This window comes from Tenrec ecaudatus, chromosome 1, assembly GCF_050624435.1.
Source record: "Tenrec ecaudatus isolate mTenEca1 chromosome 1, mTenEca1.hap1, whole genome shotgun sequence".
NCBI classification, from domain to species: Eukaryota; Metazoa; Chordata; class Mammalia; order Afrosoricida; family Tenrecidae; genus Tenrec; species Tenrec ecaudatus.
Window position 1 is genome coordinate 159,573,160 of NC_134530.1, and position 23,783 is coordinate 159,596,942.

At 35.9% G+C, this 23,783-nt stretch overlaps 1 protein-coding gene and 1 pseudogene across 2 annotated transcripts; one reads left to right on the forward strand and one right to left on the reverse strand.

Moving 5' to 3' along the window:
- Nucleotides 1-135: 135 nt before the first annotated feature.
- Nucleotides 136-23,777, reverse strand: HORMAD1 (HORMA domain containing 1). Of its 2 annotated transcripts, XM_075540337.1 has the most exons (14): nucleotides 23,745-23,777; nucleotides 22,932-23,076; nucleotides 20,472-20,535; nucleotides 20,022-20,058; nucleotides 19,294-19,314; nucleotides 18,964-18,990; nucleotides 18,264-18,331; nucleotides 16,318-16,466; nucleotides 14,140-14,393; nucleotides 9,539-9,605; nucleotides 9,389-9,462; nucleotides 6,630-6,713; nucleotides 4,010-4,081; nucleotides 136-216 (listed from the first exon to the last, which is right to left on the reverse strand). In XM_075540337.1, exons 1-14 carry the CDS (start codon nucleotides 23,775-23,777, stop codon nucleotides 136-138), a joined length of 1,176 nt encoding a protein of 391 aa, XP_075396452.1. The 2 variants fall into 2 exon arrangements, with proteins under 2 accessions (XP_075396452.1, XP_075396453.1); XM_075540338.1 differs by lacking the exon at nucleotides 19,294-19,314.
- LOC142437042 (large ribosomal subunit protein eL33 pseudogene) lies at nucleotides 2,200-2,593 on the forward strand (annotated as a pseudogene).
- Nucleotides 23,778-23,783: the final 6 nt, after the last annotated feature.

Sequence of the window (23,783 nt, forward strand, 5' to 3'; positions counted from 1 at the left end):
ATATCCAGCTAAGAACTTCATTTGAGTATATGACTACTTAAGACTACAGAGGTATGGAAAACATACCTTAAAATAATGATATAGTGTCCTTTAGTTAATGTTGAGAAAACTTTGAAAACATGTAGAAAAGAGTTTTTAAAGATGCTCCTTTGGTTCACTAACCCGTCTCCTTTTTGGCATTGATACTTGACTCGGAGAATGAAAATGGTGGGGGGCCTGCTAAAAGAAAATACCTACTTAGTGGATACTTTCACTTTAAATGTCTGTAATTTAAAATGTGGGTTTTTTTCATGTCTGAGGTTTCTTTATTATTGTGCAAAGCAGAATTATTTCCTATTAAAATAAGAATGCCTGGATTCTTAAAAAGTGAGTTAAAACATGACTGTTAACATATTAACACATTTACATCTATCTTCCAACGGTCATTGGGAGTAAGCACTTACCGAACATAAGGCCTTTATTAGGGTTGTTGGAATAGTTGAAAAACATTAAAATATTATGTTTTAAAAATATTCAAATATTTGGTAGCACGTGAAAGAAAAAGAATCAAAACATGAACTACAAATAAAAAGGCATTCTTTAGCACCATGGAGAATTTAAATGAAGCTTTCCTTGTTTTGGTTTTTAGTGCTCAGTAGAACCTGATAAAACAAAAACCCAGAAAAGTCCATCTGATACACAGCAACCCTATAAGACAGAGTAGAACTGTCCTTTTGGATTTCTGAGACTTCAAATCTTCACAGGATCAGAAATCCTCATCTTTCTCCTGCAGAGCAGCTGGTATGTACAAACTGCTAACCTTATGGTTAATGGCCCAACGACTAAGCCTTTTTGCCAACAGGGCTCCTAGTAGTACCTGATAAACCAGACTCACTGCCATGGAGTCAATTCTGATTCATGGTGACCCTATGGAGCAGGGTAGACCTGCCCCGATGGTTTCTGAAACTGTAACTCTTGACAGCAGTAGAAAGCCTCATCTTTTTCTTGAGTAGTGGCTGGTGGTTTTAAACTGCTGACTCTGTGGTCAGCAGTCCAACCACTAAGCCACCAGGGCTCTTTGTAGTACCTGACAAACAGAAATTCAATCCAAGTGTCTAAATGAATGAAGGATGAAACTGAATACCACCTAAGATTCCCTGGGTTACTGAATTTTTATTTGGATGGAAAAAGCCAAGCTATCCAGGGGTTACAAACTGGATTAATAATTGGAAAAAATTTAAGAACTTAAAAAATACTAATGGAATATCAAGTTATTCTATTCCTTTAAGTTATTTAAATTAAAAATAGTATTGACCAGTTATATTTTTAAGACTGTCCTTTAATATTTGATTTTTAAAATATTATTAAGATAAGAACTATTTAATTTTAACTAAAAGTACTAAAAATCCTAGTCAGAAAAAATGAATATATTTATCTCAGAAATGTCAAGTATATGATCTGTCTTAAGACTGAGGTCAGGAAAAGTTGTCTTTCTCCCTCTGGATATTTAGAGAACACCTGGACTTGACAACTTATCTTATATCCACCTTAGTTTGAGCCTCTGGAAAGCCCAGTTAAAATTTGTGGCTCAGTTTTGTTGTTAGCTGCTATGGAGTCAATTCTGACTGGTAGCAACCATATGTATGCAACGTACAATTGCTCTACAGGGCTTTACAAGCAAAAGCAGATCACCAGATGTGTCTTATAAGGAGTCTCTAGGTAGACATGAACCCCTTACTTTTGGCTAGTAGTTTAGTACTTAAATGTTTGTGTTACCTAGAGGCTGTTCCAATTTCAGCTTGTAATTAACAAAGTGGCTTGAATGTTCTTGCATTGTACTTTCTTATTCCACCCAAATTCTTCCTGATCCTGATCTTTACTTTAGAAAATTCCTCTAACTGCTTCAGATCATTCATAGGATGAGGCAGTAAATACTTAACACAGGGCTGCACGACTCATGCTGACTCAAAGCAACCCTATAGGGCAGAGTAAAACTGCTTCATAAGGTTTCCAAAATTGTAAGTCTTTACAAAAGCAGACCACCTCATATTTCTCTGGTAGGCAGCTGGTGGGTTTGAGCCAGACTTTTCCGTTAGCAGCCCATGGCTTAACCCACTGTATAACTTAGGGCTAGATAGTAAATCGTTACATTAAGAAAATAAATAAACCAACAGTGCATCTTAGTTCAAAATCACCTCATTTTTAAGAATATATTTAGCCTTTTTTCGCCATATTGGAGCCTGTGGAGGCCTGCTGGGAACAGGACTTCTAAACGGCAAATATGTCTGGAAGGCCGTGGTCCAAGGCCATCTTTGCTGGCTATAAACGGGGTCTACGGAACCAGAGGGAGCACACGGCTCTTCTTAAAATTGAAGGTGTTTACGCCCGAGATGAAACGGAATTTTATTTAGGCAAGAGATGTGCTTATGTGTACAAAGCAAAGAACAACACAGTGACTCCTGGCGGCAAACCTAACAAAACCAGAGTCACCTGGGGAAAGGTAACTCGTGCCCATGGAAACAGTGGCAGGATTCGGGCCAAATTCCGGAGCAACCTGCCTGCTAAGGCTATTGGACACAGATTCCGTGTGATGCTTTACCCCTCAAGAATTTAAACTTAAAAGTAAATAAATAAAATTGTGCATTTGAAAAAAAAGAATATATTTAAACAATATTTGAATATCAGCACTTTGACATCTAAGGATATTATAGTTATCATTTTAATTTTATTCTATCTGGATAAGATTCTGATATTTAAGATTTTATTCAACATACAAGGGGGTACCCTCCCAAAAAATGCAAAAAAGCTGCTCAGCAGAGCTTTCATCGTATGCATTTTTCCCCATTAGGCAAGCAATTGAATTAGTGCACCCAGTGATTTCTTCTGGGAAGGGTCTCTTAGTTAGAGTGAATTTTTTTCATAAAAGCAGTTTTGCTCAAACCTCATTTTTTGTAATGGCCGATTTAAGAGAACAGTGTGTAGCTGTGAGATTTTGTTTCCTGCTCAGGGAAAAATGCCACAGAATCCATTTTGATGTTTAACATAGTTTACAAGGCCAGTGCTATGGGAAAAACTCAAGTGTACGAGTGGTTTTCTTGTTTCAAAAACGGCAAACTGTTGATTGATGAAAAGCGTCATTCTGCTCCAAGATCAATGATGGACCATTGAAGAGATGGGGAAGTTATCTGGACTATCTTGGAGTTCGGTTCAGAGAATTTTAACAGAAGATTTAGGAATGAGAAGGGTTGTTGCGAAATTTGTGCCTTGGGCTCTGAGTGACCAGGAAATAGAACACCCAGTGGAAACATGCCATGCTTTGAAAGAACAGCTCCAAAGAGACCCAGACTTTTTCCCAAGGTCATTACTGGTGGCGGAGACATGGTGCTATTCTTACGACCCTGCAACCAAACATCAGTCACCTTGCCCAAAAAAAGCTTGTCAGGTGAAATCAAAGATCAAGCTGATGCTCATTTGTTTTTGTTTTTTAATGTAAGGGGGATTAGTGCATTTGGAGTCTGTCCAACAAGTCAGGTTGTTAATTAAGCTTTCTATTCAGAGGTTCTGAAAAGATTGCATTACAGTGTGCAACAAAAACGGCCTGACTTGTGGCAGGCAGGGGACTAGTTATGCCACCACGACAATGCACCTACTCACGCAGCCATCTCAGGGTGCCAGTTTTTGGCAAAAAAACATGATTTTCTTGCCCCATGCACCTTACTCACCTGACCTCCCTCTGTGAGACTTCTTTTTGTTTCTGAAAATGAAGAGGGACATGAACCGACAGCGATTTGATGACATAGAAGAGGTGAAGGAAAAAAAATGAAGGAGTGATCTAAACAGGTAAGTTAGAAAATGTTTCCAGGAATGGAATCTCAGATTTGACAAACGTATTAAATGTAAAGGAGACTACTTTGAAAGTGATAAGGTTGTTTTGTAAAAAAAAATTAATACACAGCTTTGAAAAAAATTGCGTTTTGTTTTATTTTTCATTTTTTGGGTACTCCTCGTATACAATAGTCATGAGACTTACTGTTTTTCCTGATACAGGTCGTTTTCTCTTCTGATTTTCTTTAGAAGATTTTACTGGTTGATTTCCATTAACCTCCACAAAGAAAGAACAGCCAATGCTTTATTGTTCATCCTTATGTAACCACAGGCAGTTTTAAAATGAATTTTGTATGATGACAAACTATTAATTATCATATTAATATTCTCTAAAAGGAAGTATTTCTAACATTTAAGATACCCTTTTCTAGAGGTCATATGGGAATATAACTTCATACAAATAAAAGTATGATTGTTGATACTTCTACATACATATTTATAAATAATGTACATATTTATAAATAATGTATGTATACTCATATATATAGAGGCCATGGGGGGTACAATTATAGAAACTACTTAGATATCAGGACTAAAAGACTGGACTTAAGCGTTAAGACCATAGTCTCAGGGGACATCTAGATTAATTGGTAAAACACAGTTCATAAAAAGATAATTTTCAAAATAAATAAATAAATAAAAAGATAATTTTCTACATCCTACGAAGCCTTGGTGGCGTAGTGGGTTGGTTACATGTTGGACTGCTAACTGCAAAGTAAGCAGTTCAAACTCACACTCCGTGGGAGAAAGATGAAACTTTCTACTCCGGTAAAGGTTTACAGTCTCAAAAACCCAAAAGGGCAATTCTACCCTGACCTATAGGGCCACTAAGAATCAGAATTGACTCAATGGCAGTGAGTTTGGTTTTTGAGAATCTGGTGAGTAGCATCTTAGGTCTTAAAAAGCTTGACAGTAGCTATCTAAGAAGCAGCTATTGGTTTCCCTCTTCCTGAAGACTCAAGAAATAAATTAGTCCCAAATACTAATTGCCCACATGAACCACAGTCTTCTCTAACTTGAGACCAGAAGAACTAAATGGTGCCTTGCTCCTATTGCCATCCATGGTGACCAGGACACCACAAAACTAGGAGACATCAAAAAGTTCATGGAAAAGCCCCATTTTCCCACAAACTCTTTAAAGCCCAATTTTAGAAGGTTCTGATTAAAAGAGGTAAACAAATGTAGAATAAAATTCAAATTGAAAAGAAAAAAAGATCAGACTGAATGGTCCAAAAGAAACTGGAGGAATCCCTGAGACTCTTGACCTAAGACAACCTTCTAACTTGAAACTGAAGAAACTTCCAAAAACCACCTCTCGGCCAAATAATAGATGGGCTATAAAACAAACAGTAAGACCTGTGAAGAATGTGCTCCTCATTAGCAATCAAGTGTATGAGACCAAAAGGGCAATATTTGCCAGAAACCAAAGGCAAGAAGAAAGCAGGAAGGGTTAGAGAAATTGGATGAATGGAAATGGGAAACCCAGAGAATGCAGCCAATGCCATGGAACACTGGGTATGTATAACTGATTGGAAAACTAATTTGCCATGTAAAATTCCACTTAAACACAATAAAATGTTAAAAACAAAACCAACAAAGCCTTTTTCAATTCTAAGTTCCATAGTATATATACTATTAAATATTTTCAGTTCCTTGCTCTTAACCAGAATTTAGTTGAGAACTATTGCTAAAAGTTCACAACCCCAAACATGGGCAATTAAAAAAAAAAAAGACCTGATGTCACCAAATCATCTTAATGCTACAAAGAAATTTTGCCTAGTAGAATACCCTGGGTATATCCTAGTTAAAGATAATCTTAAATATGAATAGAAGCCACTTAGGGAGGATGTTTTGCTGTTAGAGGTAGTAATTCATGACACGCATATCTCTCATTTTCATACGAGTTCAAATGCTGCCTTCTTACCAGTTGTAACTTCCCATTGAGTAGAAAAACACAATTTAAAATGGCACTATAGTCAGTGTTAGCAAATGTTTATCAACTAGTTCTCCAACTAGCTTTCAAAAGAAAAAACAAACACCCTGACCTGAGCCACTTGATTTTTGCTCTGTGTACACTCCCACCATATCAAGGTACAAACATAAACATAATGTCACGGAATCAGGCGTTGGGAAGAAATGCTAACAACTGGATTTTATAATCCAGTTCTAACATATCACTAATAGTAACATTTTACAGAATGCTTTTTCTTCATATCTGAACCTTTGAGAGTAATTTAAAGATCTAAAATAAAATATTAATTCATACCAGAAACAAAAAGTAGTGATTTTTTTACAACATAAAATTCACTTAATGTAAATTACATATGATATTACTTTTATAATGCCTTAACAAGTATCAAGTAAATATTCAATTTATAAGCTAGAACATGGGAACATTTTGTCATCCTAGGAAATTTCCTTGGGAGTCTGGATCATAGTGTCACTTTTCAAAGTCTTTCCTGCAGTCTCCTCTATTCTGCACCATCGGGAAAACTAACGACTCCTTTTGTCCCTTCGTTTATCCTGTTCAGATTTTTATTATAGCTATATATCGCTGCGTATTTATTTTCATTACTAAACTTTAGCTAAGACCTGGAACTATATAGTATTAGTACATATTCCCAACACCTAGTAGAGTAGCTGATGTATAATAAGTGCTTCATAAATATTGCCTCAATAGGTAAAATATTAAAACTCATCATAAACTCACATAGGAGGACACATTATCAGGTTAGAATGTAGAAAAAGCCTAAGGAAACACTTACCATCTTATTCTGAAAGATTTTACCACTTCTTGTTTTGCCTTCAGACATATCAAGTTCAGAAGTTTTACTGACTAACTGCTTGACCTGAAAAATGAGATCGTATAAAACAAAGAATAAAAACTGCAATGCCAAACAACTGGTTTCTATTTATCTGGAGCAAGAGAGCAAGGAGGAGAGTCAGGAACAGGAGGAGGATATTAAATATTTAGCTAATTGTGTCCATGAGCAACTGCCTCTTTTGCCATGAGACCACAACTGGATGATTCTCAGCTACCATTACTGAACATTTGGATAAAAAGTTCCACAGCTGAATCTTGATCAAAAGGAAGAAGATATAGAATTTCAAATTCTGATGGACTCTAGACCTTCTGGAGCGGTGGGGGAGGGAGGTGTGAATGAATTCCTGAAATTACTGCCATGAGATAATCCTTAAACCTTCAACCAAAAATATCTCCTAATGTCATGAATAATAATTCAGTTGAATTTGTAAAATTGAGCATCAGGTTCCCCCAGACCCCCGCTAATTCTTTGCAACTAGTTAATCTGTTATGAAAGCATTGGATTCAGTTTTAATGTTACTTTTCCTCCTCTTGTAACCACTCAGACCAATGTTTAGATCTGATGCAAACTAGAAATTCCAAGGCTGTGACCTTTCTCTTTAAAAGAAAAAAGGTTAAAATAAAAGAAAAAAGGTTTTCCTATTTGTGGATTATCACACACACAGAGAAAAACATAAAAAATACAGTTGCACATTCCATCTCATCAGAAGTGTCAGGATCCCAGCAACCTCCTCAAATGTCTGTGGTTGTTTCTTCTTTTGATGTGAAAACCATTTTTCTTATTTTTTTTCTTTTGTAATAGTGGTGTCATGTTGTATTTGTCTTTGAGACTGACTGACTTTGCTGAGCATAACATCTCCCAAATTTGCTATAACAAGGTATTTGATGGTTTCATTATTGTTTTTAAACTATGCATAATATTCCATTGTATGTAAGTACCAGAGTTTATTATCTATTCCTCCACAGTCAGGCTTTTTGGTTATTTCCATCTTTTTGCTATTAAGAAAGCATTGAGATAAACATAAGTGTGCATATATGTGTTCTTACTTTGTTCTTGATTTCTTTGAGGTATATACTGAGTAGAGAGATTGCAGGGCCATATAGTATATCTATTTGCATTTGGTTAAGGAAACATCATTCTGTTTTCGATAGTGGCTATTTAATTCTGTACTCACATCAGCAGTATGAGTGTTCTATTCTCTCCATTTACATTTTTCTTAAAATTTTGCTATCAGTGTCAGTGTGAGGTCGTATCTCATTGTTTTAATTTGTATTTCTCTCATAGCTAATGAATTCACAAGTATTTCTTCATGTGATTGTTGACTGCATGGATGTCATCTTCAGTGAATTGTCTATTCATGACTTCTGCCCATTTTAAAATAGGAGTATGTGTTTTTCTTATTAAAATTTCCAGAGATTATTGAGATGAGCCCTTTATTCAGTATTTCATGCCAAAAAAATTTACCAGTCTTTGGGTTCTCTTTTTACTCTTTGGATGAAGTCTTTTGATGTACACACATGTCATTTCAGGTCTGAGTCTTCTATTTTAGAGATGTTTAGGCTTCTGCAGTGTAGGGGTTTTCCATTATGTTGGGTAGTGGATGTATGCCTTGTATTAGGGACCTTAGGTTTGCCCCTATGATGATCATTATATCTAGGGCTTATGTTTAAATATTTAATACATCTTGAGTTTGTTTTTCTATGTGGTGTGAGGTATGGATCCTGTTTCATTCTTTTGCTGGTGGAGATACAATTTTTCCAGTACGATTTGTTGAAAAGACTCTCTCTTCTCCATTTAATGTGCTTTAGTCCCATATCAGAAATCAGGTGTGTGTAGCTGCTTGGCTGTATTTCTGTTGAGAGTTCGTAGCCACAATATCTGGGGTCTGAGACTGTAAGTCTTTAAAGGAACAGACATGCTCATCTTCTTCCTGTGGAACAGCTGGTAGGTTCAAAGCTCAGACTTCATGTTTAGCAATCCAACATTTACCTAACAGCCCCACTAGGGCTTGTCAAAGAAATAACTAAGCAGACATATAAATAACAGTTTTTTAAAAAGTTAAAAGTGAAATGGATTTCTGGGAGAAACAGGTTGACAGTTCCTCCAAAAGCAAACATGAAGTGACCATGTGACCCCGTACTCCAGTCCTAGGCGCAGAGCCCAAAGAACTGAAAGCAAGATCTCACAGATGCTTGTGTAAACCAATGACACTACAGTATTATTCTCAATAGTGACACGGTAGAAAACAGTTCAAATGTCTATCAAGTTATCAGATAAGCAGAATGTGGTAAGTCTGTAAAATGAAATAGTATCCAGGCACAAAGAGGAGTGAACTTTTGATTACATGCTACAACATGGGTGAACCTTGAAAACGTGCTGTAAAAAAAGTCAGACAAAAAAGGACAAATCTTGTATGACTTCACTTAAATAAGTTTTTCAGATTAAGCTAATTTATAAAAGTTGGATGTTGATCAGAGGTTAGCGGGAGGTGGGGGAGGGAGAAATTAGGAATAACTACTTAATGAGTGCACAGAGTTCACAGTGAAAAATTTTGGAAATAGTGCATAATGACTTAAGAATACTGTAAATATAATTCATGTCACTGAATTGTGTTTTTTAAAATAACCAAAAGGGTAAATTTTATGTTTATTTAATCACAATAAAAATAATATATCTTAAAAAGTAAAAGTTGTTTATACCTTATAATGAGAAGTTGAAATATCTGCACTTTCCTTAGATTTCATTTCATCTTCTACACAAACCAAGTTAGGCTCTAAAGAAAAAAAAAATTAAGATGATATAAAAATTAATTAGAAGTGAATTAAGCTATATCTTCATTAGTTTCTTACCTCCCAAATCAAATGATCCAGATTGTTTTATTTGCTCTTCCGTTTTAGTTTCAGTGTCAAAACCATCCTACATAATTATATGGAAAAAATGAACATATTTTAAAAAGAAATGAAAACAATTGGGTGGAAGTATTTATGAATAAATTTGCTTTATGTTAAAGTTAAATAAAACACAACCTACAACTACCTTAAGTATGTTTAAAATAAGTGATCCCATAATTACTATAAAACAGCTATTTATTTATCCAATGGGTAAAATCTAGTTTTTCTTTACTTTGTGGGATTGCTTTAAGGATAAATGAGAAAAATACACGTTTCTCAAAAATGTCTAAAGATTTAAAGAGTCATTATTTGCTATTATTGTTTGAGAGCACTGAATTAGACATACCCAACAACGTCTATGATTTTAGAATTTCTTTACAGAATATAGTATATACTTTGAATATACCCCAACTCTCTTCAGGGAGTCAGTGCAGCTCTGTCCTGGTATAAGTAGGACTAGTAAAAGGTTTAATATCTAATTATAATTATTGTTCCCTTTAAGTAACATGTCAAAGAACTTTAAATATTTCAAAGAATGCTATATAGTACCCAGTTATCTATACTTAGGGACTACTACTGGAATTTGTGCTTTTTGGGAAAAGCTTTTTTCACTGAATTGGTGGAAAATTGAGTTCTTTGTCAAGATGTGGCCATTCTTAGTTCATTAAGAATCAGCCTCTGTACCTTTGTATGTGCTCATAATTTGGAATAAAATGAGACAAGAGAAAACAAAAGACATGAGATTAAAGAACATCATGTTAATGCTAAAAGATTCAAGCAATGCTAGCTTTCACGTTGGCTGGTGAGGCAAACAAAACCACCTCAACACTTTTATACTTCATTCATTCATTCAGGCAATACTGCGAACCCATTAACTGTGAATCTACGTGCTAGGTAGGAAGAAGGGAGTTATAAAGATTAGTAAGACATATTCCTCTTTTTCAGGAACTCCCACTTTCAGGATGCTTCAGGCAAATGACTTTCTAGAGCTCAGAGGAATTCCACCACAGGCTACATGAGCTACGCTTAGTAGGTATGTTGTAGAAAGGACTCTAGCATTGGTCTGGGGAATGGACTGGTTCAGTGGTTTTCAACTTATGTTCCCGGGTTCTAGGAGTTTCCTGCTGTAAGAGTAAATACCACAATGACTGGCTTGGTCTCTAGGACAAACCTCTCCTCTCCTTCAATCAGAATGGTTGTATTTTTTAAGTTTCTGAGTATAGTGTTTAGAACATGGTTAAAAGTTTGAAAAACCTCAGGTTTAAACATTCTTTCTATCACTTGTCTCAGTTTGTCGTGATGGCTTGTGTGTGGCTGTGGTGCTGAAAGCTCTGCTCTCTGGTGTTCCAAACACCAGCAAGATCACCCAAAGCGAGCAGGTTTCAGCACAGCTTCCAGACTCAGAACAGACAGGAAGAAATAAGCTGCCCACTTCAGAAGAATTAGCCACTGAAAACTTATGGATGGCATTGATACATTGCCACTTACTGAAAACGTACTGAATGGAAGCATACCATTGCCAGAGATAGTGGCAGATGATGAGCCCCTCAGGTTCGAAGGCACTGCAAAATATGACTGATCAGGAGCTGCCTTCTCAAAGGACAGTCAGCCATAATGATGCAGCTGGAGTGAAGCCTGCAGGAGTGAGGCCTTTCAGACCTTCACTTGCTGAGAGGGCACAACTCAAAATGAGAAGAACTAGCTGCAACGTCAATTAATACTTGGAATGTGGAATGTACAAAGTACTAATGCAGGAAAACAGAAAAATGAAATGGAAGCATAAAGAACAATATTCTTGTATTAGTGAGCTGAAATGGACGGATGTTATCCACTTGAAATCAGCAAACGGTTTACTATGCTAGGAATGATATGATCAAGAGGAATGGCTTTGCACTCATTGTCAAAAAAGGCATTTCAAGATCTACCTTGAAATACAACACTTTTGGTGACAGGATACTATCTATCTGCATACAAGGAAATTCAATAAACACAATTATTATTTCAATTCATGCACCAACCATTAAAGATTCTAACAATATCTTCAGTCTGAAATTGATCAAACATGCAATCAAGATGCATTGATAATTATTGGCGGTTGGAAGACAAAAGTTGGAAACAAAGAGGAAGGAAGAATAATTGGAAAATATGGCCTCCGTGACAGAAACAAAATTGGAGATCACATGATAGAATTTTGCAAGATCAATGACTTGTTCATAACAAATACCCTTTTCCAACAACACAAAAAGTGGCCATACACATGTAGTTCTCCACATGGAATACACAGAAATTAAATTAACTCTGAGAAGAGACAATAAAGAAGCTCAATATCAGCATCTAAAAGGAGGCCAGGGTCTGATTGTGAACAGACCATCAATAACTCATGTAAGTTTAGGATGAAATTGAAGAAAATTTAAACATGTCAATGAGAGCTAAAATTTGACCTTGAGTATCTCCCACCACATTTCTAAAACAGGTCAAGGAAAGATTTGCTGCACTGAACACTAATGACAGGAGAACGTGAAAGACAGAAGACTAACGGGAGAGCTGCAGTATGACGAGAACATGACACATGAAAAGAGCAAAGGGTCCCTGATGGAGGGTCACCCTCTTGACGTTGTGCTACAGATATGAAACTTCGGATAAATGAACCTAAAGGGGCAGCAAGTAGAACAGAAGGTTTGGGGGAGGGAGGGGTTACAGTGAAGAGGGTCGGTGAAAGGGAGACTGTGTCAAGGAGTCCATGTAGAAAAAGAATGTTTGGAAACTCATGTGGTAGCAATTGAACATTCTACTTGATGTGACTGAAATTTGGAATTCCAACTAATAATTTTTGTTTATTTGTTTTTTAAATCATTTTATTGGGGGCTCATACAACTCTTCTCACAATCCATATATCCATACACTGTGTCAAGCACATTTGTACATTTGTTGCCATCATCATTCTCAAAACATTTGCTTTCTACTTGAGCCCTTGGTATCAGCTCATTTTTCCCCTCCCTCCCCAATCTCCATCCCTCATGAACCCTTGATAATTTATAAATTGTTATTATTTTGTCATATCTTACACTGTCTGACATCTCCCTTTACCCACTTTTCTGTTGTCCAAACTAATAATTTTTCATAAGACCTAAAAGACCAAAGTGGACGTTAGAAGAAACTGAAACTTGCTCTTAATCATAAAGCAGCAAATGGAAGAAATGATGGAGCAAAAGAACTGAACAGAACATTTCAAAGGGCAGCTCAAGAAGACAAAATAAATATTATAGCAAAATGTACAAAGACCAAGAGTTAGAAATTCAAAAAGGAAGGGCATGCTCATCATATATTAAACTGAAAGAATTCAAGAAAAAATTCAGGTCTTAAGTTGCAATCTTGAAAGATTCTTTGGGCAAAATATTGAATGATGCATGAAAAGATGGAAAGAATACAGAGTTATTGTACCAAACGAATTCGTCGACATTTCACCATGTCAGAAGTTTAGCATATGAGCAGGAACCAAAGGTACTAAAGGAAGAATTTCAAGCTACACTGAAGGCATTGCTCACAATCAAGCCTTGAGGGTGGGAGGGTGGGGGAAGGAGGGAAAAAAGGAGGAGCTGATACCAAGGGCTCAAACAGAAAGAAAATATTTGGAAAATGATGGCAACATACATACAAATACACTTGATACAATTAATGTATGGATTGTTATAAGAGCCCAAATAAAACGATTTATAGTGTGATCATGAGGTGCTGATGGGATCAGGTACCAGGCATCAAAGAACAAAAAAAATCCTATCATTGTGAATGAGGGGGAGTGCAGAGTGGGGATCCAAAGCCCATCTGTAGGCAACTAGACTTCCCCTTACAGAAGGATTGCTGGGAGGAGAGGAGCCAGTCAGGGTGCAGTGTAGCAACAATGAAACATACAACTTTCCTCTAGTTCTTTACTGCTTCCCCCCTCCCCACTACCATGAACTGGAAACACAGGGAATCCAGGACAGATAAACCCCCTCAGGACCAGTTGTGAGAATGGTGATACCAGGAGGGTGGAGGGAAAGTAGGGTAGAAAGAGGGAACCGATCAGAAGGATCTCCATATAATTCCCTCCCTGGGGGACAGACAACAGAAAAGTGGGTGAAAGGAGACATTGGACAGTGTAAAACATGACAAAATAATAATAATTTATAAATTATCAAGGGTTCGTGAGAGGGAGGGAGGGGAAAAATGAGCTGATGCCAAGGGCTCAAGTAGAAAGCAAATGTTTTGAGAATGATGATGGCAACAAATATACAAATGTGCTTGACACAATGGATGGATGTATGGATTGTGGTAAGAGTTGTACGAGCCCCCAATAATATGATTTTAAAAAGAGAGAGAGAAAAGAAGATAATGGAAAGACATTTTGAAGCCCCTCTGTACTTTTTTTTTTGTTACAACTTTCCTCTAGTTCTTGAATGCTTCCTCCCCCCACTATCACGACCCCAATTCTACCCTACAAATCCGGCTAGATTAGAGCATGTACACAGGTACAGGTAACAGCTGGACCCTTTGTACTTTTAAATGCTTTAAATCCTTACATTTACATAATGCTCCCGTTCATCTTCTATATCATCTTTGTCCATTAGGATTTTACAAAGAGGAGTTTTTAATGGTAGTTTTCTTTTCACTACAGCCGATTCCATTCGTTCACTCTCAGTGGTCACTTTTACTTTCAAGGTGTGAAAAGGTGTTGGGACTTCACCCACATTCAAACACATAGGATCTCCATCAAATAACACTCCTTCACAGTCACCATTCTTAAAACCAGGAGGATGGTAAGTTCGTGGTGTAACTGAAAAAAAAGTCAGAGTAAATTGTACTTTTTAGGAAACAATTAAAGTATTGTTATAAAAATACACGCAGATCAAAGAAATTTCCAATAGTATAAACAAACAAACCAATAAACTCATTGCAGTCAGAAATGATTCTGACAAATAGAAACTAGGTAGGAATCTCCCCGCCCTGCCCCCCCCCCAAGGGTTTCCAAGCTATAATCTTTTTGGAAAAAGACTGACACGTTTCTCCTGTAGAGTGGTCTGTGGGTTCTAACCCACGGCACCACCAAAGCTCCTTTGCAAATAATATCAAACCCACTGCCATCCAACAGTATGAAGGAAACAACAAAAACTACCTTCTGACTATCTCCAAGGAGCTCTGGTAGCGTTGTGGGTTACTCCACAAATTGCTTCTCACGAGAAAGATGAGGTTTTATGCTCTGGGAAAGATTTACAGAAACCCAAATGGGCAGTTCTCCTCTATCCTATAGGGTTCCTAAGAGTCAGAATCAACTTAAGTTAGAGGGCTTTGTTTTGTTTGGGGTTTGCAAGCTCTTAAATCTATTTTATTCCATAAAATTAATTTTTGTTTTCTTCTCTTGATTGGCTATGTGACCTTAAGAAAACTCTCTGTGTCATCGTTGATTAGATCTCCTCCGCTGTCGGTACTAAGCGCATAGGGAAGGAGCACTTGTGGCACATTGGCTACGGTACTCATCTACCCAACAGAGGGTGCTTCAAGTTTCCCAGCTGCTTAGTAGGAGAAAGATGTGGCAGTTTGCTTCTGTAAAGATGATAGACTTGGGCAGTTCTATTCTGTCCTATAGACTTGCTATGAGTCAAAACAGACTCATCAACAATAGAAAACCCTTTTGGGTTATTGTGGGCATTAAGTGAATTAACATGAATACAATGCTTAAAGCTAAACTAGGACATGTTACCTTTATTGCTGTTCTTTATGTGCTTCATAAAAGATATTATGCATGTAAAATATTATTTCATAATTGTGGCCTTAAAAATACAAATGAGAACATACTCTTTTGTACATACACCCTCCCCCCTTTATTTTTACTTAACAATATCTTTTGGATAACTTAGTTTATCAGCACATTCTTTTAACTAGATTTATAGTATTGCGTCATGTAAGATGAGCCCAATGACGTAATGGTTAAGCATTGGGCTACGAGAGGTTTGAAACTACAGCCGCTCCTCCGGAGTACGATGGAAGTTTCTACTCCCACACAGAGTTCCCGTCTCAGAAACCCACAGGGCAGTTCTACCCTGTCCTCTAGGGTCACTATGAGTCAGTATTACTCAATGGCAGTGAATTTATTAGATAGAAGCAACATAATTTATTCAATCCTCCAATGAAAAGCATTTAGGTTGTTTCCAGTTTGTTCCTATCTTAACCAATGTTATAATGAACATTCTTATAAAATATAACCTTGCATATGTGCACGTATATTCTCAAGATATTTTTCTAGCTAAGACTTTATAGATTAAATAGCATGAGTATTCAAAATTTTGATACTGCCAAATTGTTTTCCAAAAATATTATACTTATATAAAAGGAGACATCAAAGAATTCATGGAAATTCCATGAACTTTAAATGGAAATTCCATGTTTCCACAGTTTTTGAAACCACCTAGTACACTTTCTCCAAGTGTATGAAAATGCCTGCTTCCCCATATCCTTGCCCATTAAAATGGCATTTTATTGTTCAGTTTCTTTAATTATGAGTGAGCTTTTACCTCACATTATTTATTGTAAATCCTCCTTAATCAAATCTTTGTCAAATTGTGATATTAAATATAAATTTTATAATTTCTAAAAAATATATACCATTTAAATGCTTTAAACATTTATCTGAACTAGAACTCAATTGTTATAATAATATTAAAATCTGCTGATACTGAAATAGGGCATATTACAAATAGTACCTTCATCATAGTAAAAAAGTTTCATGGTCAAACAGACATCATTTGGCAGAGGTCCCAGATTTTGCATTAGGACATAAATCTTGCGGATAAGGAGAATACTTGCTTTCTTGGTGTAAGCATACGACAAACCAGATCTGTTTGAGTTCTTACTAGAAGAGAATCACATAATTTCTTTTACTCTTTCAGCTCTCATTCCTATTACAGCATTGCACGTTCAGTTGGAAATTCTATGAAATGAGATTTTGCAGCACTATTACAATTTTTTGGTCATGTCACCACTAAAATCATTATTCTAAGGAGCTCTGGTGGTGCTATTGGTGTTAGACTGCTAACTAACTGCAAGGCTGGTGATTCAAATCTACCAGCTGCTCCAAAGAAGAAAAGTATATCTATCTGCTCTCACAAGAAACTATATAGGAAATAAGCCTCCAGTGAAATCCCTGTATCCACAATTGGCAGACAGGAGGAAAGTGGTTACTAAACGGAATGCACTGAAGAGTTGGGTACAGAAGGTCAAAGGCGGAAGCCTGACTTCAACAGTGAAAACTTAGCAGATCCCTTTTTTGATGCATGCTGGGCCTGATCTGGTTTCCAAAATTTTATATATTTTCGGTTGTACTGTTTTTTTTTTCTGGGATCTTTATTCTGTTTTTGTGTGTCTGCCTTAGTTACTGAAGGAGCCCTGGTGGAGCTGCAGGTGAGGCATTAAGCTGCTAATGGCTCAGACTCACCAGCCACTCAATGAGAGAAAGACCTGACTGTCTGCACCTGGATAGGTTTACCGGCTGGGAAACCCTCTTCAGACTGGCTGTAGTTGGAATCAACTCCGGAGCACTGGGTGTGGGGTCTTTGGGTCTTAGTTACAGGGGCTTTAAACTACTTCTTGACTGATTTGTAGTGAATGTAATACACCACCTCCCACACCTGTTGCCCCCCACCCCACCCCTTCTTCCTTGTCATCAGGGTGGGCCTGGTGTGGGATACAAAAGGGTTTTCCCAGGTTGTTTCCTATATTGTATCCCCAGCCTAGGATGCTGCTTGCTGGTGCATTGTGAGGTCAGCTGCTTAGAAGTCTTCTCCCCGAGGGCCCGGTTGTACTGTTTTGCTTGTTTTTCATTCTACATATAGGGGTATCACAGAAGTGTTATGTCATTGGGGATCACCCTCATGAAGCTGAGGTATACTTTTTTGTTTGGGGGCATATGAAAACTAGGACAGATGAACCTACGGAGTCAACAAGTGGTTTTGTCGGGTGTGGGGCACAGGGGTGGGGGTGGGGGAAGGGGTAACAACGTCAGGGGTCCAAATAGAAAAATAAAGTTTGGAAACTGATTGTGGTAGCAAATGTACAATTATGCTGAATGTGACTAAACTATGGAATGATTTAATATATATATTAATCCCCATCAATAATAATAATAATAATTCAAGGGTTCATGAGGGAAGGAGGAGCAGGGAGGGTGGGGATAAAATGAGGAGCTGATGCCAGAGGCTTAAGTGGAGAGCAATTGTTTTGAGAATGAGGGCAATGAATGTACAAATGTGCTTTACACAATTGATGTATGTATGGGTTGTGATAAGAGCTGAATGAGCCCCTAATAAAATTGTTTTTAAAAAATGTTAAGAAAGAAACCCTAGATAGAGTGACCAACTTGGTGGCAGTGGGTGTTTTTTTTTTTTTTTAATCATTATTATAAACTAATAACTCAATTTTACATAAGTGAAGTTAATATACAAATGGTGGATGCTAACTAACTTTCTAATCACTCAGACAGTAGTTTCCTAATTTTGGGGTCCATTTATACAATTAAATAGTAGCTAATTACTCCACATTTATTTTATATGCCTTGACAGTTGGGAAATGTGAGAAGTTTTAGAATTAATGCTATATAATCATATTAGTCAAATGGTCATCTGAAACACAAAAAGAAACTCTAGAACAATACCTGAGGAAGTCCATTACTGGTCCATTAGTGGTGTACTTGAATTTAAAGTGGTAACATTCTGTAATTGTCTTAAATAGAAAGCAATGTCATTATCCATCTAATATACAGTACAGGTTACAAATCCCTATGTATTGCTTTTATATGATTCTTAACATTGATTTGATGATTTTTTTTCTGCCACGTTAATTTACTGAGCCATTGAATTTTCAAGTCCTATCAGTGGATTATCCCCCTGGTCCGGACTTTTGTGTTACTCTTGGGCAGATACTACTTACCGAGGGTAGAGTATATTGTGTATATTGGATGGAAAGACCTTAGCAGGCCAATAAGGGAGCAGCATACCTCCGCAGAGTGGCTAAACACAGGGCTTTATTCTGTGCTGTGTTATAATAACAGGGAAACCATTTAAGCTTTTAAAGTCTGTTTCTCCAGTTAATAAAAGGGACTGAAAAACAATGTTTATCTCAATAGCTCTTTCCTCCATTTTTTTTTTACTTTACCCTTTCATTTCTTATCCTCATATCTTTCCTTTAATCATCAGGTGAAATAGTTGAATGTGACTGGATTGGGATAGATATTCAAACTTTAAATATGAGTTTCTTATTTTCCATAACCTTATATGCGTTTATAATTCTTCAGAAGAAATAGTGTAAATAACCAGAAATCATTAGTTTACAAACCTCTGCTCATGTACACCTACCTGAGGATCTTCTGGATCGTTGTATATCTATTTAAAAATAATTTACAATTGAGTTATCTACAGATATGTATTGAAGAGGAGCTAAATTGCTAAATAGAGTATTCAGATTAATTTATTAAGTGAAGTCAGCAAAACAAAGCAGACAAAAGTAAACAACACCCCTGCCAAAATATTATTTTTACTTGTTTTTTTAATATGTAGATCAGTTGTTTGAATAAACTGACATAATCTAGTGGTGGGGATATTGCTATTTAAATAAGTCCAAATATGTATTTTTTAAAAATAGTATTTGATAGTATCTTAAAAAGAACATATTATTTCAATACTTACAGCTAGAACAATCATCCTTAGCTGAAATACAACAAAGAACAAAACTTACTTGAATTTTATAGAATAATTTTTCATGATATATCATAAGAATTTTTCCTATTTTGTCATTTATTCCTAATTAATAATTATTCCAGAAGATAAGCTTCATCATATGCAAAAAGACTTCTAGTATTTAGTAAAACTTCAAATTTAAAATTTCACTCATTCAGAATTTGTGATGATTTCACATAGGCCAGACTCCTCCCCAGGAGAACCATGGGGCCATCTGCTTTCTTGGAGAGGTACAGTCCTGGAAGCCGGAGGTACACTGCTACCTGTCCATATGGCCTCTGTGCGTCAGAATCAACTTATGGCAGTGGGAGATGAAAATTCATTTTGAACTTTTATGAAGAGATACTTTATTAATAATAAAAATAAGATTATAAAAGGTATATGACCCCTAATAAAACAAAGGAATATGAAACTAAGTGAATAAGTATTTTGAAAGAATTAATTTTTATAAGCTAATTGTTTATTAATACAAGTAAATCTTTAAACAATCAAAATTGGTTTGACAAAATTAGTCTAATATTAATTCTACTAGCTTTAAATGAGCTAATGTTAGTTTTTAAAATATTCAAATATTCAGACTTCTTGATAACTCAGATTGGGCCCTGCCAAGTTTAATGTTTACTACTAGATAACTGCTGTTAGAAATATAAATTCTAAAACAAAAAATTAAAACTTACATATTTTTTCTGTAAAGCATCATAGCATCCTAGCATCCTAAAAAAAAATAAAGTTCCTTTTTCAAATTGAATGCATGTCCAGTAAATAAAGTTCTTTTCACAAAATCTGTATTTCCTTATAATGAAGTAATACAACAAATTTTTTATTAAATTTTCTCTCCTTATTAACTAGGTTATAAACAAATACAAAAAAGTAGCTGAAATTTAGGTTGTTTATAGGAAAACAAGCTATCTAGCAGTTATTTGTAGAGAGCAATAATATGAAAATGGAGCCTAAAAACACTGTGCTCACATGGTCATGAATAAAAGCAAATTTAGAATGTAAAAATGCAAAGTGTCCAGTGTTAAAGAGGGATCATTAAAACTGGTTTAAACAATAAAAAGATATGCAAGGTCGCAAAACAATGATTTAAGAAAAAAAATTCTATGTTTATGTTTTCTTTTACTTACCATTTCACTAACTGTGTGGCTCCTGGGCAATTGTCATCTTCTTTGAGGATTCTGACACAAAGATCTAAATACAAAAATGATCATATAAAGATTATCTTAAGAATAGTACTTAGAAACCGTAACAACTAGAAAATTATAATACAGATTTTTTTTCAGCTGTATGAATGCTAAGTATATCAATGGCAATGAATTTCCAGATGATTGGTATTGGTCATATAAGTGAAGGAAGATAGGCTATGTGGAAATAGTATTTTATTCTTATAAAACTGTATCATAATGATTAAGATACATGTAGATGGGCAGAATTTTTTCTCTTTTTAACTTTTTTTCATTTTAAAAGGTATAGAATACATAAAATTGGATCTAAATCTTTCATGCCCATCATTATCTGTCTTAGAATACTTGTATGGACCCTAGCCCCAGGAAAATACTTGTCAAGGGCCATGCAGTGCACTGGCTCTCAAAGGCAATGAATGCTGCAAAGAAGGGACCAGCAACACAGTGGAAAGGACTAAGACGGGTGGGAACGCCCAGCCCAAATCATCAATACTAGTTAATATCACTGGCCTCACCAAAGAAAAGCAGTTTCTCACCAAAGAGAATCAGTTTCACCAAAGAGAATCAGTTTCAGCCCTCATATTAAGAGTGAATTATTTAAATATTTGACCAGTATGCCCCAAGAATGATGTTATAAATATCTAAATGGCCCTTGACAGAAAAAAGGTTCCCCATCCCTGGTATCTCTTAGCCTGAAAAATATAGATAACTCAAGGAGGCTTCAAAATGTTAACAGATAAATGGAATTAAAAAACAATGGATTTTTCCACCTATGTTTTGAAGCCCCATGGAGCATTTACCTTATATGACTATAATATAAATTAACAAGAAACTATACATAAAGTACTTTAATACAGTGCTTATCATTGGTATGCAACAGAGGGATATTGCTATTGTAGTATAATCTGGATGTATTATTTTTACTCTGGTAAAATAGCACAAAAAAGATAATACCACTGTACAAAGTTGAAAGTAATAGATAATTTTTATCTCTTGGCTTCATCATTATGTCATAAAACTTCCAAAGACTGGGATATTACTTAGAAATCATCATGTGTGAAAATGGAGGATGACGATGTTTTGTTTTGTTAGGTGCCATTGAGTCGCTTCTTACTCATAGGAAACACTGCCTGCTCCTAAGCCATCCTCACAATTGTTCTTAATGCTTGAGGTCATGGCTGCAGCCACTGTGTCAATCCATCTTGCCCAGGGCCTTCCTCTTTTGTGCTGCCCTCTACCAGCACAACGTCCTTTGTTTCAGGGAGTGTCTCTCCTAATAACATAACCATGGCTATATCCTGGCAGAACTACCAAACGACCGCCAGTCATATACCAGCCAAGCTAATGTATGACCTTAAACATAACAGTCAGCACTACTTTCGCTTCACACTTCAGTGTTCATTACCAGCATACGTTAATGTACAAAATAGTTGTTCTTTTACTATTGTCATAAATATGATATGTCAGGTAATGAGATAATTGATAAATGAAATGTAAGTGTATAAGAGTAATACTGGATAATACTTGAGAAATTGAGGGAAAATTTCCAAGCATATTTATTGAATATGCCTTTTAAAAGCTACTTATGTGAATACAAAAAATTGTACACAAATGTGGCATTATTCATAATGCTCCAAAAGTAGAAACAACCCAAATATTAATCAATTGATGACTAGATAAAATGTGGTATAGTCATATAATGGAATATTATCCAACAAAGCAGTGAAATGCAATACTGATATGGGTGAACCGTGAGTACATTATGCCAAGGGAGAGAAACTATAGTCACATAGGACCATATATTATATGATCCCTTTTATATTAAATGTTCAGAATAGGTAAATTGTAGAGAGAGAAAGTAGATTGGTGTTTGCCTAGGACTAGAGGACTTGGGAAATATGGGGAGTGCTTTACTTGGTATGAGATTTCTTTTTGGACTAAAACTGCACAACCCCATGAATACACGACTTTAACTATGTGAATTCTCTGGGACGTGAATGATGCCTCAATCAAGCTATTATTTGGAGCTCTCGTGGCACAGTGGTTACATCATTTGACTGTGGTCAGGTTGTCATAGTCTGAACCCGCCTGCCACTGCCCAGGAGAAAGATGTGGCTGTCTGATCCTCTAAAACTTACACAGCCTCGGAAACACTATGGAGCAATTCTACTCTGTCCTGTAGGGTCACCAGGAACCCAAATTGATTGGACAGAAACAGGTTCACAGGTTAAACCTATTGTTGAAAGACAACAGACTTAACATTTCAAATTCAACAATTACAATTTTAAATACAACTATTGATCTCTATCGAGCAAAAGAGAATGCAGTTAACAAAAAATAGATATAATTTTTTAGAGCAGGCAAAAATAAAAACATTTAAAAGAAAGTTTAAAAATACATTACCATCTAGATATCTTGTTCCATAAGCACATTCTGGAAATAGTCCTCTCAAATACGTGATACAGGATACTGAAATGGCTAGGAGTCTCTTTACTAACACCAAAGACTGCTGTTCGGTTGATATTTTCCTAGGAAATACCAACGCACTCTAAAAAGTCAAGGGAAATGAAAACATTTTGTTGGGTTTATTAGAAAATTAAAAAAGAAAGATAGATCCAATTTGTATAAGCATAGTACTCTTCAAAAGACTCCATTCCCATTGTGATTAGTAACCTCCAAGAAGTATAGTACAAATGTGAAGGTTTTTCTTGAGAACCAGCCTAAAGGTAACATGCAAAGAGTGCTTAAGATTCTTCTTGAGAAGTCTCTTGCAGGTTATCTGTCTGTCATCAATAGTTAACAGTGATTTCCTTCTCAGTTACAGAATGCATTTAACATTTGACACTTTTATCTTTGTCCCTGGAGCATGACTAGTCATTTTCTAGAAGTGGACTGCTCTTAAAAAAATTATTATTTCATTAAAGTAACAGAACCTAATTTAATTCCTCCAGGGTACCCAACAATATAAGTAAAATTTGCAATGCATAAAACATCTAATAGAATTCTCCATTAATTCAAAAGTTTAGCAAAAGGTTTCATTTTTAAAGCATTGAGTTTCCTAATTAAGCCCTCAATCAGTTGATTCTAACTTTATTTACATATATATAAGTTAAAGGTAAAGACGGTGAGACTTCAAGAAACAATGAAATCAGCTAAGTCAATGTCTACAAGGAATTAATGTGTTAATTAAGAATTAATGTCTACAAGGAGTCATACCATGGAAGTTCTCTTTAACTGTGCAGTAGCCATCTTCTG